The following is an 18,516-nucleotide window of genomic DNA, read 5'->3' as shown; positions in this document are numbered from 1 at the left end:
ATCTAAAATACTTTTTCATCGCCACTGTCGGACAAATTGACTATTGTAGCAGTAAGAAATAGTGCGTCCCTTGATTTGGTGCTCGAACCAATCTGGAATCCCCTCTGTTCTTTTTGGCAAACAAATATTGGTGGATACAGCCTCATGTAGGTTCTGTTAGTTTAGCATCAAAAATATAACACTATGAATTAGGGTATAAGTTGTATAAGGCTTTTAAATATTACACTGTTTTTGCCTACCCTCTCTATTCTCTATTCTTCCATGCACCCTTGCAATAGCCAAATCTTAATTTTAAAAATCAGTTAGGCCAGACAATAAAGCTGGTATAGATGTCAAAAGCTAAAGATTTATTAAAAGATTGTAGCAACATCTTTTATATATTCAGAAAATCAACGTCATTGAACAACAAAAGTTAGCAACAGCAAGTTCCTGATAAACGACCAGAGCTACATGTACTTCTACCATGCTATTCATTCTACAAGCTAATGCATGTTTGTAAACGTACATTAATTAAATCGTAAAATTCAAACAATATCTGCAACACAAACATCCGTCGTAAGAACATACATCGGGTCTCACCATTTCAAGACCAGAGCAGTGCTTGAGCTATACCAATAACTTTCATTACACTTGGATTCCGGAGAAAAGTCGCGACTCTTGAAAAAGACCAAATAAGTGTTGCGTCTCGAGTTCAGTTCTTTATCCCGAATTACTTTTTGTATATCAGAAAGTTCTTTTCTAGTAAAAACAGTTTAGTTTGAGAAACCCGTCCAACCATAGTCGTTCAACCTGGTATACACATATGCATAAATAAATCAATTAATAATAACAACTTACAATATAGCGATAAAAAGTAGACACATTTCATTATAAAAAATTTCGTGTATAACAACTGATCCTATTTAGCAAAAAAAGATATATGTTCCTCCCTTATAGCAAAAAAAGATACCACTATAGTCCTTTCTAGTTATACCAAATATCTATGTTGTTTTGTCCACATTTTTGGGGAGATGGCACGGTTTTTAGCACTAGAGAAGTAATCTAAAACACAAGTACTCACTAAGATATTTCGGCAAGCCAAATATCTATGTTGTTTTGTCACATGGTCTAGCATGGGTTATGCGCAATGTTCAATTCATACCCAGTTCGCAACAAAACAGTACAACTGAGCTGTAAAGTATATCATTAACAAATGACCTTTCGGACAAGCCACAGATTCTGTGGTGTGAGCCATCTCTACACAATGCGTATGATAACACAAAAGGCCAGACGACTACAGATGGTTTCCTGACAAAGTACAGTCAACGGAGAATGAATACTGATACGATATTCTGAAAAGAAAATGTATTACAGAAATATACATTAACAGTATTTATACTCCCTAAGAAATGACAAGTTATGCATATTCATTAATATATTACTTTGGGGATAATAACCAATTTCTTTTTCAAAAGATCTTTCACAAAGATTATGACTAAAAGCATTTATGCTTTCAAAGTATAAGGATCTTACTTGTAACAACATTCTTTCTGGACCATAGGGATTCAGCATCCTTATGTGATAGCAACGGATTCTCCTTTCTGCAGGTCAAAAGAATTCAAATACATGTGATAAGTAACACAATATACATTTATGCTTGAATAGAAACAACCCACATTGATTACCCGACAAAATAAATCTGTATGATCTGCAAAATCCAAACATTTAGCTCAATGTAAACCTCATGTGTGCTTATATAAGATAGTCGAATATTTGTCGGTAATGTTTCAATTGTATATACTTCATATGAAAGTTAAAAATGCATGTGTTATTAATTTTTCCATAAGTGAATTCACAGGACCTTGGGTGAGATGCATGAATTAGTACATTCAGACACAATAGATGTCCCTTCCTAGCAGAAACCCCTGTGAAAAGGGACCAAACAAATTCCAATAATACAGTCTACTAATTCAATCCTAAGCTTTCTTAACCTTTACAATAACTCCCAAAAAAAATCAATAGGAAAGTGGCTAAACTTTACAATAAGACAATCTACTAATTGAACTAAAGCACTTACAAACTCTGATTAAAATTCGACATTATGAACCATATGAACAGGGAGAAAATAAAATAAATAAAAGTTGGTAGATTTATGCGTAAAAATGTTTTATTCATAATTTCCACCAATCAAGTATGAAAAACCATCCTCCCTATGAAGCACGACACCGGACTTGACACTTACATGTAATCGCATGTGTTGGTGCGTGTTAGTGTTGAAAACAAACACATGTTGGGCACCAGACATGCTTCAACGGGAAGTGTTTGTGCTACAAAACATCCTCAACATTAAATTCAAACAATATTCTAGACTGCACAAATACATAAATCAATCAACGTTTATATTAAACTGTAAACAGCAAAAGACAAACCTGCAATCCATTGAGAGAATCTAGCTCCGGTGCTCTTTTTGTTTTCTGAACCTAGCCCTGAATTTAAGAAGCACCCAAATCTTTCTCCGAAGATTTATACGGATTGAAAATTTCTTTCGTTTCATTTTCTCTTGTGATAATGATAATGAAGCATTAAGATATTCATCTGATTTTGTCTTTCTAATATAAGGATTGGTGAATACCACATTCTCCTCCGTGTTGCTTTTCTCCATTAACACGTGGATTCCGATTTGAGCACTCCTTAATATTTTATTCATCTCTTCCTCACTAAGTCGATTCAAACTCGAATCATCCAACTTAAGCTCCACATGGATCCATTCATTTTTCGAAAGTACTTTGTCCATTATATCATAGTCATATTGTCTTCCACTGAGTTCATTCCATTTCAGGGTATGAAACAAACTTGTCTGCTTCAAGTACACATAGCTAAACTGGTAAAAAGAACCATCTAACTCAATTTCATATCCATTCACAAAATAATTGACTCCTGAGTCAGCTACCCCATTTTTGCCTTCCGGAAGAATAAAAATACATGTTATAGAAGGGATTTCTTTACGAAACCAGAAAGAAATTGTGGGTCCCTTGCTTTGGTGCTCAAACCAATCTGGTATCCCCTCTGTTCCGTTTGGGAAAACAAAATAGGTCCATTGAGCCTCATGTAGTTGCTGTTGGTTTATATGAAATATAAATATATATTACACATTATCAAATATATATATATATATGAAATACAATAAAAGATGTCAAATACTATAGTGCAATAAAAAACAACAACAAACCTGACTCATTAACATTCTTCTACTTGATGAACTCAATGATTTACATCCTTCTGCAGAAAGCTCTTTTAGATTCGGTGGAATCCCTCTAATTTCCTCAAGAGATGTGCAGTAAGACAAATCAAGATGCTTAAGATGGTGACATTCACTAAGACACTCAGGAAGAATTTTGAAATTGTTGTTTGATAACTCTAGTTCTTCAACATTAACACACCACTTAAGAACTATTTGGAGGTATTCATCTGAGAGGTTGCAATCTTTGAGACTAAGCTCTGTCACATTTGAAAACATTATAGAATACATTTTATCATTCAGCATTCCACATTCCCGTACTGATAACTCATCAAGTTCACTCAGATTTTGAAATGAAGATAGCAATTCTCCTATGGGAGTATAATTCAACCAAATACAGTCTATGTTTGTCATCTCGCATAATAATTTTGGAAAACTCTTGAGACTATCACAACAACATAGATTCAATTCTTTAAGAGATGCCAAACCTAAAGGTGGAAAACGTTCAAGCTTGCTGCAACCAAATGCACTTAACCTTTCAAGTTTATTTAGGTGTCCAATCGAATTGTCAATTGTAATTAAATTCTCACAATATTTAAACGAGAACTTTTCTAAATTTTGAAGACCTGAGAGATCAGGTATGTGGGTTAAATATTCATTATCGTCCAATGTCAAGACTTTCATATTTTGGAAATTCTGCATAAACACAAGGAAGAAACAAATAAATAAATTCAAAACCAAACACAATACTCTCATAGTGAATTGTTTTTGTTGACAGAAACAAAATCATAATAAATTTACAAATATATACTTTTATAAAATGAAGTTATTTCACTTGCCTTGCTTAAAATACTAGATGATAGAGACTCCGATAAACATCCTTTCCATTTCAATACTATCAAACTGCTTGGAAGATACTTGAGACCTTCAGAAAAATGTCCATTTTCAATGATAAGTGTTCTCAGTTTTGTCATCTTTTTGAAGGCCTTTCCTTTCTGGTCTATTACGGATTCCATGGAGTGGAAATTCATATTTATCATTTCAATTTTACTAGTTCCCTTTTAACACAAAAAAAAAAAAAAATAACATAATCAATCACAATAACAATAAGATATAGAGAAATTTATATGTAATTAAGTGAAAAAAAAATACTAGTATGAGATGGTCATATGTAGTCCTAAAAATGCAAAGTCGTATTTAAACTAAATAACAAATTGAACATAAATATCAATCTTACTCACAATGTTTTCTTTTATAACATGAACTATATCTTCATGACGCCATAACCTACTTCGTTTTTCAGGATCTTTAGGTGATTCTTGTCGGACGACTTCTTTACCCATGTCCTTTATCAAGTCATGTACTCTTACAACATCAATAGATCCCGAATGGTAACAAGTACTAATCTTAATGAGAGATTTTTCAGCCAACACTCCTAGATGATGTGTTATGCAATGGCCATAATGAACATGAAGTATATCTTCAAACTCCTCCCATCCACATCCTTTGAAGCAACAAGCAATGTCTAGAAAGACACTCTGCTGCTCTTCCTCCAAAGCATCATAGCTTACTTTAAGTATCTCGTGGATCTTTTTATTGGGAATCTTTTCATATCCATCTAATGTACCCTTCCATTCTTTTATGCTCTTTCCAAACAAGTTGGAACCCACTATCTCTAAAACTAAGGGAAGACCTGAAGCATATGAAACTGCACGATTTAAAATGTCTTCATAACTTGAAGGTACTTTGTTATTTTTAAAAGCCATCCACCTCAACAATTCAAGAGCTTCTGTCCCATACAACCCCTCTACTGCATATGTTCTTTCTATATCATGACTGGTCAGTAAATGTTTGTCTCGAGTGGTAATGATGACCCTGCTTCCATGGCCAAACCAATCAGGTCCTCCAGCCAAAGCATGTAGTTGCTCCATATCGTCAACATCATCGAGAATCAAAAGAATCTTATTTCTACACAGTCTTTCCTTTATAATTGGAATCCCCTCACAAACATGATCTAACTTGATTTTCAATCCAGTTGTTTTTAGAAGAAGCTTCTCTTGGAGATGTTTCAAGTTATTTTGAGCTGAATTCTCTCTCACATCATGAAGAAAACATAAACCTTCAAATTGATCAGCAACAAAATTATAGATTGCTCTTGCAAGTGCTGATTTACCCAAGCCTCCAATCCCATAAATTCCAACCATATGGACCCCATCATCAGGTCCCTCATCAAGAAGCGATTTCACTTCTTGTACTCGAGAGTGCAATCCAACAGGGTAATTAGCAACATGTAAGGGCTGACGATTGATCTTGTTGGAGATGTATTTGACTATCTCTCCAATCAACTTGTATTCATATCTATTCATGTCCAACAAGATAAGTTAGTATGTACTAACAACATCACAATCACATCCATGTACTCATAATATATTATACATTTCTAACTATTTCAACATATAAATAACTAATACTTGTTTAAAAACGTATATAAGAAAGGTATTTCCCATTTAACCTTTAAGATGAGATTATTGGGAAATTGAAGTTGAAGAAATAAAATATAAAAGGGAAAAATAGGATTTAAGTAAAGTTGGGTACCGAGGAGGACTATCATGGTAGCCGGACAAGTTAGCAGCCTGGCTCAGAGCCACTTTCCATCGCTCCAACCTCTCCATGTTATCCTTATCATTTTGAAACCTTTTTTCATGCTCAGCCAATGCTTCACCATAGCTACATGTATGATGGCGCACATTAGTAGGATCCACACCAAAGAAAATAGGCAAGACGAGGCGACCCTTTGTCTTATAGCAATGAATAATGTGAACAAGTTCGTCCAAGCAAAATTTTGAAGAGGCATAGTTGATAGAAAACACAGGAATAAAAATTCTAGATTCTTCAATGGCCTTGATGAGTGATGGTGTGATTTCATCTCCTCTTTGAAGATCATTGTCATCAATGAAGGTATGGATTCCCTTGTCAATAAGAGCCTTGTAGAGATTGCCCGTAAAACCGTACCGAGTGTCAGTGCCCCTAAAACTGAGGAACACTTGGTAAGTGAATCCATAAGAAAATGAAGAGGATGAGGAAGGAGACTGCATAGCCATGAAAATTGTGAGAAATTGGATGAAAAAAAAAAGAGTTTGAGAATGCAGAATATGAATGAGTAAGTTTTTGTGGTCTGTGATGACTGATGTGAAATCTTTGATCACTAACTTTATAACCACTTCCTGGCCACTTCCTATAGCCGTGTGGACCAATCATACAATAAATATAAGTGTACAAGACTTTTAACATGATTTAGTTTTCAACTACTTTTACTCTTCTGTTGCATGTAATTTTTCACTTTGTTACTTAATTAATCAGTGTGTTAAACTACATGAAATTAAAATAAATGCAAGCTCTTCCATTCAAACATCTAATTAAAGAAAGTTGGTAATGAATGCATCAAAAAGTTCTGATCGTATTTTCATTTTAACAAGATTAGGTTACTTAACATTTATTTTCTCAAGTTTGGCTTTACATTTTACCACCATGTCTGAAATTCCTTCTCATCTTCCATGTAGATTTGCATTTCATTTATTTTCTCTCATATTATGTCCCCAATTTTATCACATGCTTTTATTTATTTTTTACACTTTTTCCAAGTTGGAAACTTCTTTCCCATTTCCTATCTTATGTAAAGTAACCATCTCATCCTTCTTCCATGTAATTTCAGTAAAGCAATGAATGTCTTAAAAGAAGAAAAAGAAAACTAAAAAAAAACAGGTAAATTTTTTTGTCTCCTTAAATTGGGTAGAATGCTATAACCTATAAGGAGCCTATCTAGTTGAATCCTAAGCATCAATTTTAACAGACTTTTTAACTCACTCTTGTGTTTATTAGTAACATTTTTGTATTATATTTGGAGTTTGACTCACCTCTTGTAGATTCTTCATTAAGCTTTAACCACATAGATTATCAAATTCATAAATTACTGTTTCTCAAATCCTCTCAAATAATTTGTAACCACATGTTAAATACCCCATTCACATGTTACTTAAACCCATTTACTACCGTATCGATGTAAAAATAAATAAAATGAAGCTCCATTACACCACTAAGATACATTTTGCATTTCAAATATCATCAAATGACATATTATTTGAATCTCGCATTTGCTTTAAGTTGTGCTTTCAACAGTAGTAGTATCGACTGGACCTGGATTCCATACATTTAAAGTCCACAGTTTTACGCAGTTGTTAATCTCTGATAGGATGGTTCAGATTACAGATTCACTAATTTAGTTTCCATCCATCTCAGCTATGGATTTAAATCGGATGGACTAGATTGGTGCTGTTATTTCTGGGAATCCATTTCCATATCAACTCCATGCAAACAACTAAAATATGGACTAAGAATTATCCCACATCATGTATGTTGTGAATTCGGACTCAAATTCAAACCTCACATCAATGAAATTTAGATTCGTGGAGCAAGTATCAATGGCAACCAATAACCAAATGTAAATTACCACAAGCAATAACAACAATCTAGATCTAGTCTAGAAAACAAGTGCATAGCAAAACCACAATCTAACCAAAAGATAAACAAGATAAAAAGAGTAGAGAAAAGATAACAACACCAAGAAATGTTCATCCAGTTCGGTCCAACAATGACCTACTCTGGAGGAGAGATTGATCTCTCCAATCCACTATAATGAGTTCTTACAAAGAGATACAAAATTAGTTACAAGAAATTAGCTTCAACAAGCTCACCCAAGTTGCTCTCAATAGACTCTCCACTCATGTGTTTCCCATCCCATGAATCTTCCCCAAAAGGCACCAACCTTTTTCCCAAGAGCCCCCTCTTTTGGTTATCCATGATCCACATCTTGAAGCTTTGAACCTCACCCAAAGACCCTCAACCTTTAGTATCTACATACCCTAAAAGTTTTCTCCTTTGGTTTCTGTTATACCCTGTTTTTGGACCTAAAAATACTGGGCCCAATTTCATTTCAAACTTTGTCAATCATCAAATTTCAACTGCACAGTTCAAATTGTCCCTGCTTCGCAGTATTTTCAATCACAATTTTACCTATGTTTTTCTTGCATAAAACCTTTCAAAATGTCTCTACTTGTCTTGTAAGTCATTCAAAAATGTCTCTGAATCATTGCATTGCTTTCTTCTACAGTTTATTTCAAAATTTGCAAAAAGTCGTACAGAAGGGTATTTTGGTCATTTCCTGCAGTGGGACCCATTTTCATCCTTGCGACTGTCTCTGAGTCTTTTCAGATTGATTTTAACATTTCATCAGTAAATCTTGTTAAATTCATTTCAAACTTGCATCTGAGTCAGTGTCAAGTCTGTTTGAGTCAGTTTAGGTCATTTTTAGCCCTAGGGGCATTTTGGTCATTTCACACAAAATTTTGGCATAGAGAGGTTACTTTGAAGTACCTCATTTAGGCCATTGGTTCGTTTTAGTCCGTTTTGTCAATTTTACTTTTGTTTCGCTTTACGTTTGGTCAAATTGCGTTTTTTATTCAATTTTATTTCAATTACATTTTGGTCCCTCAATTGAGGTTCCAAAATTGCATTTTTGTCCAAAAAGTTTTTTAATTTCATTTCAGTCCTTACTTTTATTTTTTCAGTCCAGTCCCTATTTCTTTCAAAATTGCAAACAGGTCCTTCAAGTCAAAAATTACAGGGCAGCGCCTTTTTTTTTTTCCAATGCCACATGTCAGCTTTCTAATGGTCCAATCACTCACACATGTCAGCTATAAATACTGTTCACAGTGCCACATAGATCAGATCCACTCATTACAATACACATCACCAAAAACAAATTCCCATTTTCTCTCTCTTTTCTGTTAGATCAAAAACAGAAATTTCTCAAGAACAAAAAAGAACCCTAACCGAAATTCATCATCAATTCTCAGAGATTCGTGTACGAATCTTCATCATCGAATCGATTCCACCGCAATACAAGGTGCGAATTCCTCACCGGAAGTGAAGAACTCAAGCACCGATCACGGTGGGAGAAGAAGAAGGAACCGAATCTGCAAGGAAGAAGAAGAAACCGAAAAACAGCAAGCAAAAACAGCAAGCAAAAGAGCAAGCAAACGTGAGCAAGCAAGCGCGAGCGAGCAAACACGCAAGCAAGCACACGAAGCACAGCAGCAGAACGCGAAACAACAGAAACACAAACACGAAGCAACAACGCCAGGCCAAGAGTCATCGCAATCGTGAGGTAACCGCCGTCGTTCTCCCACTTTTCCTTTCCGTTTTCTTAAGTTTTTTTGTCAAGATTCAAACTCAGATCTACTCCGATTCAAGCTTTTTTCGAAAAAAATCTAAGTTCGGATTCGAGAAGTATATAAAAAAGGATATCTAAAAATGTAAAAATTTCTCGAATCGGAGCAGTTTGATTTTCCGGCACGGTGGCGCCGCCGCCATCCGCCGCGCCGGAACGGAGGAGTTAGCCGGAGAAGATGACCGGAATCTTAGAGAGAAGTGAGAGCTTCTCTCACTAGAGGGGAGAAGAGAGAGAAGGAAAAGAAAGAAATGAAAAAAACCGGACTTGAAGCATATATATAGAGCTTTGAACCGGTCCGGTTTATTTTCGGTTTTTTCCTTTCTTTCTCAGCCTCTAGATCAATCCAACGTCTCCTGTGCAATCTGAGTTTTGTGTATTGGGCTTTGGTTTGGGCTTAGGTTTTTACGTTTTTTTGTTATTTTCCTGCTATCTGCACCATATGTCTTTGCTATCTGCACCTGTTGCTTGCTCACTTTTTTTACAAAAAAATTCCTAAAAAAATCCTAGATTGTTTCTTGATATATTTTTGGTATTTCTATGGTGTTTTTGCATAAAAAAAATGGTAAAATGGCATGAATTAATTTCCATGTGTGTTTACATTTTTGGGTATTATTTTGGTTATGTTTTTGTTCTTGACACTTTGATGTGTGACATGAATAAATGATACCCAATCTTGTGATGAATATGTCTCTGGTCATGTGCTTTCTTGCTGGTTTTTGGATATGATTTTGTAAATTTCTTGTTTTGCAAGCAACAAGTGTGTGTTTTAAGGGATAAAGTGTCAAATTCCTCTATGAATTTGGTGTGATACTTTGCTTGCATGTGTCTCTATTAATTCCACATCATGGCTTGAAACTAAATCTCTTTCAAAATTGCCATGATGTGATGATTATGGGTCACAAGCACATTTAGGTATCATATCAAATTTTTTATAGGTTTTTACCACTTTATTACTTCTTTTTTTGCTATTCTTATACAATCTCTTTTTATTTATTTCTTACTATTTCATGCTTTATGATTACTAACCATTTCATCTCATGTGACATACATTTCATAGCATCCCACTATCTCTTCCACTTTCTTTAGCTTAGCATTTATTCTCTTTGCAAGTTTTAACTCATTTGGTGATGTAATTTGTTATCATTGGTTTGTAGCTTGGCAAAGGGGCCATAGAATGTATTTAGGCAATTTTTGTAATATGGACTATGGACACTATGACGCACCGACACGCACACACTCACCTTAGATGTATGCATAGGATTGTATGGTTAGATAAGCGTTTAGGTTTAAACACTTAGAGAAAATCCATCCTTTTTTAAAAAAAAAACAATTGAACTTCACTTCAAAAAAATTTCATAATAAATATGAAGTCAACACTTCATTTTTTTTTTCCTTTCTTTTTTCTTAAGAAAAATTCAATTCATCTTAATCATTTAGACTTTCTTTTTAATCACTAATCAAACCTCACTTTTTTGCTAAATCTAATGCTCATGAAGCCTCCCAATCTCCTTCTTCAAAACCATTTTCAAAACTTAAAATCAAACAATTAAAACAAAAAAACAAGTCTTTTTAGCAAGAACTACGCCGGTTTTGATCCCGTAAAACGGTACGTAGGCAATGAGTCAAAACTCATCCAAGCCGAAATAAAAATCAAATTCTACTTCTTCTCACCTCCATTCTTAACTAATCACACCTTCCTTTTTTACAAATAAGCAATAAAATTAAAGCGTAGTGTTATCATGGTTTTTGGGTGCCAAGCCATTAATTGGACTTGAACCTTTCGACCGTTGATATCTCTATTTTTTCTTGGGAAGGGCAAAATTGAGAAAAAACCCTTAGATTCTAAGTTCGGGGGTCGTTTTCGCTACGGGAAGGTGTTAGGCACCCGGAGCGATTATGGTATTCCATAAGAACCGCTTTCCTAAGTTTATTTCTACGCTTTAGTTTTATTGCTTATTTGTAAAAAAGAAAGTATGATTAGTGAAGAATGGGGGTGAGAAGAAGTAGAATTTGTTTTTTTATTTCGGCTTGGATGAGTTTTGACTCATTGCCTACGTACCGTTTTACAGGATCAAAACCGGCGTAGTTCTTGCTAAAAAGACTTGTTTTTTCGTTTTAATTGTTTGATTTTTAGTTTTGAAAATGGTTTTGAAGAAGGAGATTGGGAGGCTTCATGAGCATGAGTTTTAGCAAAAAAGTGAGGTTTGATTGGTGATTGAAAAGAAAGTCTAAATGATTAAGATGAATTGAATTTTTCTTAAGAAAAAAAAAGAAAGGAAAAAAAAATGAAGTGTTGACTTCATATTTATTATGAAAATTTTTGAAGTGAAGTTCAATTGTTTTTTTTGAAAAAAAAGATGGATTTTCTCTAAGTGTTTAAAACCTAAACGCTTATTTAACCATACAATCCTATGCATACATCTAAGGTGAGTGTGTGCGTGTCGGTGCATCATAGTGTCCATAGTCCATATTACAAAAATTGCCTAAATACATTCTATGGCCCCTTTGCCAAGCTACAAACCAATGATAACAAATTACATTACCAAATGAATTAAAACTTGCAAAAGATAAATGCTAGGCTAAAGAAAGTGGAGGGAATGCTAAATGATATGTATGAAGTACCAACGTAAACTTGTTAGTGAAAAAAAAAAACATAACAAGTACTAAGAAATAAAAGCATGCAAGATGGCACAAAAAGTTAACAAAATGACATTAAACCCTAAAAGCTTAGGTATGAAACCTAAAGCATTCTTGGCCTCTAATTCTCATGCTTTAACAAATTTTGAAAGAGTTTTCTTTATCTCAAGTTATAGCATGGAATTATTGGAAACATGCAAGCATGGTTTCATGCCATATTTTCTAGAATAAACTTGGCATTTTATATCTTTCAAAATATGCATATATTGTTCATAAAATCAAGAACTTATGAACCAAATCAAAACAGCAAATCAACATGAAATTATAGGCACAAATCTCTCATATTAACACGTCAAGTAGCTTTTATTACATATTCTCACATCAAGGACAAATGTGTGAAGAAGAATCCATAACAAATAATTCAAAGAGAATTAAAATGCTATGAATTAATTATACAAAAATTTCATAGATCCTTAATGTGCAAAAATGTCATAAAAACACTAAGAAAATATCAAGAAACATGTATGAATTTTTCTAGGAAATTTATCACAATTTTAATCAAGACATAGGTGCAGGTAGCAAAAAAAAACAGTGCAAATAGTAAAAAAAGCAAAAAAAAACGTGAAAGAAAACTGAGGCCCAAACCAAAACCCAAAACAGACTGGACCTGGATCATCCAAAGGCCTCAGAGGCGTTGGATTGATCCGGATCCAGATCTAACGGTTCAAAACACGCAGCGCATGGTAACGTAAATCAAGCATACAGTAACAACGCATCACAGCCATTCAACAAAAGAAACCCTAGATCCTACGGTTCAAAATGGAAGCAAAATAAACCGGACCGGTTCAAACGTCTATATAAGGACGTAGACGCCGGTCCAGTCCATTTCTTCCATCTCTTTCTCTCTCTAAGCTTCACCGCTTCTCTCGCCTCTCTCTAACCCTCACCGCCGGTGAGGATGAAGCCACGGCGGAGACCTTGAAGGTCCGCCGGAAGCTTCATCTTCTCCGGCGAGTTCATGAACTCCGGTGACCTAAAATTTCCAGAATGCCAAAATTTCTTCACCAATCCATTCGTTTTTAAACCCTAATCAAGAATCTGGCAATTATCTTTTCAAAAACAGCTTGAAACGACGCAGATCTAGGAAATTTCATACGGTCTTGAAATGTTTTCTTTGATTTTTGAACAAAAACATTTAGATCTTTAAAGATCTACATCGTTTCGTCGCTTGATTACTTTTCTGGTATTCGTTCTTGCTTTCAAAACTTAGATCCTTATGGATCTAGGTTTTGTGTTTACGGTTACGGCTTCGCTTTTGAATTCTGGAAATCTTAGATCTGTGTCGCTTGCATGTTTTTACAGGTTCAACTGTGATATTATACTTTTTTAAAAAAGATTCTGAGTTTTACCTGAAATTTTTGATTGGAGATTTTGTGAGATTCTTCAGAAAACTTGATTCTGTTCTTGCTGATTTTTGATGCTTCTGCTTGTTCTTTGGACCGAAAATAAATCGGTGATTCACCGGTTCTGTTTCTTCATCTTCTTCGCCGGTTTAGAACCTTGTTTCTTTCCCTCTTCTTCTCGCTGAACCTTCTTCGTGATCGGTACTGGAATTTGCTGCTTCTGCAGTGAATCCGTGCCTTGAATTGCGAAGGAGATGATTCAATGATGATGATTCCTAAGGAATCTCTGAGAATCAATGGAAAATCCAACGAATTTTGATGATTCTTGCTTTCTGGAAAAACGGTTAGGGTTTTTGTTCTTGGTGTTCTTGATGAATCTGAGAAATTTTCCTGTTTTGATTCAGTTGCTGAGAAAAAGAAAATTGTATTTGTGTTTATGAGTTGGCGTGTAATCATATGCTTCTGATTCTGACTCAATGCTTTTATAGCTGACATGTGTGCATTGGAACCAATAGGATAGTGACACCTGGATTTGTATGAAGATGGCACGGCTTGGACTTAAAATGGATTCTGGACCTTTCTGCAAAAACAAAGAAATTGAGGACTAAACTGCAAAATTAAAAAAGCTTGAAATGAAATAAAATAAAAAAAAAAACAGTTTGGACAAAAATGCAATTTTGGGACCTCAATTGAGGGACCAAAATGCAATAAAAAATAAAATTTGAATAAAAAACGTAATTTGACCAAACGTAAAGTGAAACAAAAATAAAACTGACAAAACGGACTAAAACGAACCAATGGCTTAAATGAGGTACTTCAAAGTAACCTCTCTATGCCGAAATTTTGTGTGAAATGACCAAAATGCCCCTAGGGCTAAAAATGACCTAAACAGATTCAAATTGACTTGACACTGACTCAGATGCAAGTTTGAAATGAATTTAACAAGGTTTACTGATGAAATGTTAAAAATCAATCTGAAAAGACTCAGAGACAGTCACAAGGATGAAAATGGGTCCCACTGCAGGAAATGACCAAAATACCCTTCTGTACGACTTTTTGCAAATTTTGAAATAAACTGTAGAAAAAGCAATGTAATGATTCAGAGACACTTTTGAATGACTTACAAGACAAGTAAAGACATTTCGAAAGGTTTTATGCAAGAAAAACATAGGTAAAATTGTGATTGAAAATACTGCGAGGCAGAGACAATTTGAACTGTGCAGTTGAAATTTGATAATTGACAAAGTTTGAAATGAAATTGGGCCCAGTATTTTTAGGTCCAAAAACAGGGTATAACAGCTGCCCCTATTTAAGTTTCTTTGTCTGGAGAGTCAAGAGACGGAGTCTTTGGCTTGACAGGACGAAGATACTTAAATATTAGCATTTGCACTGTGTTTGGACGTAAAAATACGCCTACCCATTTTCAAATAATATGCATGCCATGCATCATTTGGATTATGAATGCAAGACCTCATGGGGATTGGAATTAACAAAATATGTCGTATCCATTGCGAGATTGGTAGACATTGACAAAGATAGTGAATAGCAGAGTAACGGGAAACTAGAAACAAGTTGGACAGGTACAAGCTGTTCTTGGATTCAAACTAGCCACTTGACCGGGGATGAAACAAACAGACAACTGCGAGTTGTTCTTATGGATTCGAACTGGTCACTTCACAGGGGATAGAGGTTACTGGACAAATATGAGTTGTTCTTATGGATTCGAACTGGTAACTCACTTGGGGATATTGGAAAGTGCGAGTTGTTCTTATGGATTCGAACTGGTGACCCGACTGGGAAAAAGAGAAAATTGGCAAGTACGAGTTGTTCTTATGGATTCGAACTGGTTACTCGACTGAAAGCAAGGCAAATAGACAGGTGCGAGCTTGTTCTTGGATGCGAACTGGTTACTCCACCGGAGACAAATACAAAATAGACAGGCGCAAGCTGCTCTTGGATCGAGCTAGCCACTTGAGCGAACAGAAACAGATAGACGGGTACAAGCTGCTCTTGGATTGAGCTGGGCACTCGACCGATAACATAAGCAAATTGATAGGTACAAGCTGTTCTTGGACTTGAACTAGTCACTTGACCAAACAGAAACATATTCACTGGGGATTGGTTTTGACAAAATATAGATTGAGATTGACTTGACGTCGATTCGAATTGAAAGGTAGAAATTGACTGATATTATTGGCTTACAAGGTTTTGACAGAGAACCTGACATGAGTATTGAATTGAGACTGATGTTGACATTGGAAATGCAATATTCATGGATGATATAACAGTTTCATTAAATGCATGGGCACGTAATATGCATGATTATGCATGTATGAATGCTTGTAATGCATGACTGTTGGCAGTTTGTAGGCACGACTTCACGGGGAAGACAAGACATCAGAGTATTGGGCACGTAGTGGCTCGTGCTATATTACACATTCTTGGAAATCCTCTTTGGAGACGACGTCGTTGGGAGACGTATTGGAACCATGGCTGAGGGCAGGTAGGTATGCAACTTGCTGGGGATAGAATCTTGAGAGACTTTACTGGGGATAATGCCGGATGTATCGTGGACATCGTATCTGTGGTCAACGCTTTTTGCATGTTATTTTCTCAATTTTCATTCATCATTTTTTTTTCATCCCATTTTTGCCTGGATCGCCCTTTCGGGTTTTCGATCCATCGGGGAAATAAATTCTTTTCAATGCCCCATTTTTGCCTGAACTGCCCTTTCGGGTTGTCAATCCAGCAGGGTGCTCATTTTTGCCTAAGCCGCCCTTCCGGGTTTTCAACTTAGCGAGCTCATTTATTTTCATGCATTTTCATTCTGTTTTTTCATTCTTGCCATTGACCACAGACTATCCTGAAGGAGAACCTGCTTGTAGCATATATTGAAATAGACATTCACATACCCTCGCTCATGCATGTTTCATTTGATTGTACCCTGTTGCTCAGGTTTGCTTTTCAAAATAGACAAAAAGTTTTCAATTTTCAAAAATGTTTGTTTCAAGCATTGTCATTATCAAAATAGAAGGAAAATGATTTGTATATAGCTTTGAAAGTAGAAGAAAATAGAGTTTTCAAACAAAAGCACAAGCTCAAATTGACGTATAAGAGTGGTGGTCAGCCAAAGGCGTGATTCCACGGATTTACAAAGCTTGGAAAATGGTAATTTTATTGGTTGGTGGTACATTGAACACAGTAATCATGACATTTCCTAGAAACTTTGAATTCGCAAGCATAGGAGCTTTTGATGAAGACGGTCATTAACAGCTGCAGATGCCCCAAGGGGGACGGTGGTTGGCCAGATATAGTTACTTGCCTTTTGTTTCAATCTCATTTTTGCATGAACCGCCCTTCCGGGTTTTCGATCCATCGAGACGCTCATTCTTGCCTGAGTTGCCTGCAATCTCAGCGAGCTTTTTCATATATATTTTTTTGTCCCTTATTTTTGCCTGGACCGCCCTTTCGGGTTTTCGATCCACCGGGAAGCGCATTTTTGCCTAGGCCGCCCTTTCGGGTTTTCGACCTACCACGTTGTTCTTTTCATATTTCTAGGCAAAGTATTTCTTGACTATATCGGCATTCACTGGATTTGGAAGTTCTACACCATCCATGTGTGTAAGGATTAGAGCACCACCAGAGAAGGCCTTCTTGACAACATAAGGACCTTCATAGTTAGGCGTCCACTTGCCCCTTGGGTCGGGTTGCTGGCTTACCCTCCTTTTCAATACAAGTTCCCCTACCTTGAATTCTCGAGGACGGACTTTCTTGTCAAAGGCAGTCTTCATTCTTGCTTGATATGACTGTCCACGAGCCATGGCATCCATACGTTTTTCCTCAATCAAATTCAACTGATCATACCGGCTTTGGCACCATTCAGCCTCAGATAACTTTGCTTCCATTATCACACGGAGAGATGGGATCTCCACTTCCAAAGGAAGAACTGCTTCCATACCATATACAAGAGAGAAAGGGGTTGCCCCGGTTGAACTGCGCACGGTAGTACGGTAGCCATGCAGAGCATAGGGTAACATCTCATGCCAGTCCTTGTAAGTGGTTACCATCTTCTGGACAATTCTCTTGATATTCTTGTTGGCGGCCTCAACTGCACCATTCATCTGAGGTCTATAAGGAGAAGAGTTATGATGCTCAATTTTGAATTCTTCACAAAGAGCTTGCACCACATTGTTGTTCAGGTTGGTACCATCGTCGGTAATGATCTTGCTGGGAACACCATATCGACAGATGATATTGTTCTTGATGAACTTAGCTACCACTTGCTTGGTCACATTGGTATAAGATGCTGCTTCAACCCATTTGGTAAAGTAGTCAATTGCCACTAAGATGAAACGATGACCATTTGAAGCCTTCGGTTCAATTCTTCCAATCATGTCGATGCCCCACATCGAGAACGGCCATGGGGATGACATAACATTGAGAGCGTGCGGAGGCACATGAATCTTATCAGCATAGATTTGACATTTGTGGCATTTTCTGGCGTACTGGTAGCAATCATGCTCCATAGTCATCCAGTAGTAACCTGCTCGCAACAACTTCCTTGACATAGTATGCCCTGTAGCATGGGTCCCGAAGGTACCGTCATGTATATCATGCATTAACTGCTCTGCTTCATGTTCATCAACACACCTCAACAGTACCATGTCATAGTTCCTCTTGTACAGAATATCTCCATCTAACAGGAATCTACCGGCCAATCTTCTCAAGGTCTTCTTGTCTTGTTTGGAAGCACCCGGCGGATACTCACGGCTCAGCAAGAACTGTTTGATGTCGTAGTACCAGGGTCTATAGTCAACCACATTTTCACCAGCCTGATCAATTACATCCTCAATAGCAAACACATGCGAAGGTCTTTCAAGGCGTTGCACTTTGATTATTGGCACATCATTCCAATGGTTCACTCGAAACATGGAAGATAGAGTAGCAAGAGCGTCAGCCATTTGGTTCTC

The 18,516-nt window shown here is 36.2% G+C and overlaps 1 protein-coding gene across 3 annotated transcripts; it reads right to left on the bottom strand.

Annotated features, from left to right (window-relative positions):
• Positions 1–346: 346 nt before the first annotated feature.
• LOC11412659 (disease resistance protein RPV1) lies at positions 347–6,414 on the bottom strand. 3 transcript variants are annotated; one of them, XM_024785926.2, is made up of 8 exons: positions 5,813–6,414; positions 4,459–5,575; positions 4,057–4,275; positions 3,209–3,913; positions 2,409–3,094; positions 1,513–1,580; positions 1,198–1,287; positions 347–789 (listed from the first exon to the last, which is right to left on the bottom strand). In XM_024785926.2, the coding sequence occupies exons 1-5, from the start codon at positions 6,316–6,318 to the stop codon at positions 2,429–2,431; spliced, it is 3,213 nt and encodes a 1,070-aa protein (XP_024641694.1). In that variant the 5' UTR covers positions 6,319–6,414; the 3' UTR covers positions 347–789; positions 1,198–1,287; positions 1,513–1,580; positions 2,409–2,428. The 3 variants fall into 3 exon arrangements, with proteins under 3 accessions (XP_024641694.1, XP_003619957.2, XP_039683142.1); XM_003619909.4 differs by lacking the exon at positions 1,198–1,287; XM_039827208.1 differs by lacking the exons at positions 347–789; positions 1,198–1,287; positions 1,513–1,580 and having other exon boundaries at positions 2,816–3,045.
• Between the last annotated feature and the right edge of the window lie 12,102 nt (positions 6,415–18,516).

The sequence above is a fragment of the Medicago truncatula genome, chromosome 6, assembly GCF_003473485.1.
Source record: "Medicago truncatula cultivar Jemalong A17 chromosome 6, MtrunA17r5.0-ANR, whole genome shotgun sequence".
Classification (NCBI taxonomy): Eukaryota; Viridiplantae; Streptophyta; class Magnoliopsida; order Fabales; family Fabaceae; genus Medicago; species Medicago truncatula.
This window is presented reverse-complemented; position numbering and strand designations above follow the sequence as displayed.

Coding starts and splice junctions, on each gene's coding strand:
- LOC11412659 (XM_024785926.2), bottom strand. CDS start 6,318: ATGGCTATGCAGTCTCCTTCCTCATCCTCTTCATTTTCTTATGGATTC. Junction 4,276..4,458: donor ATGTTATAAAAGAAAACATT/GTGAGTAAGATT, acceptor TTGTGTTAAAAG/GGAACTAGTAAAATTGAAAT. Junction 3,914..4,056: donor CATCTAGTATTTTAAGCAAG/GCAAGTGAAATA, acceptor GTGTTTATGCAG/AATTTCCAAAATATGAAAGT.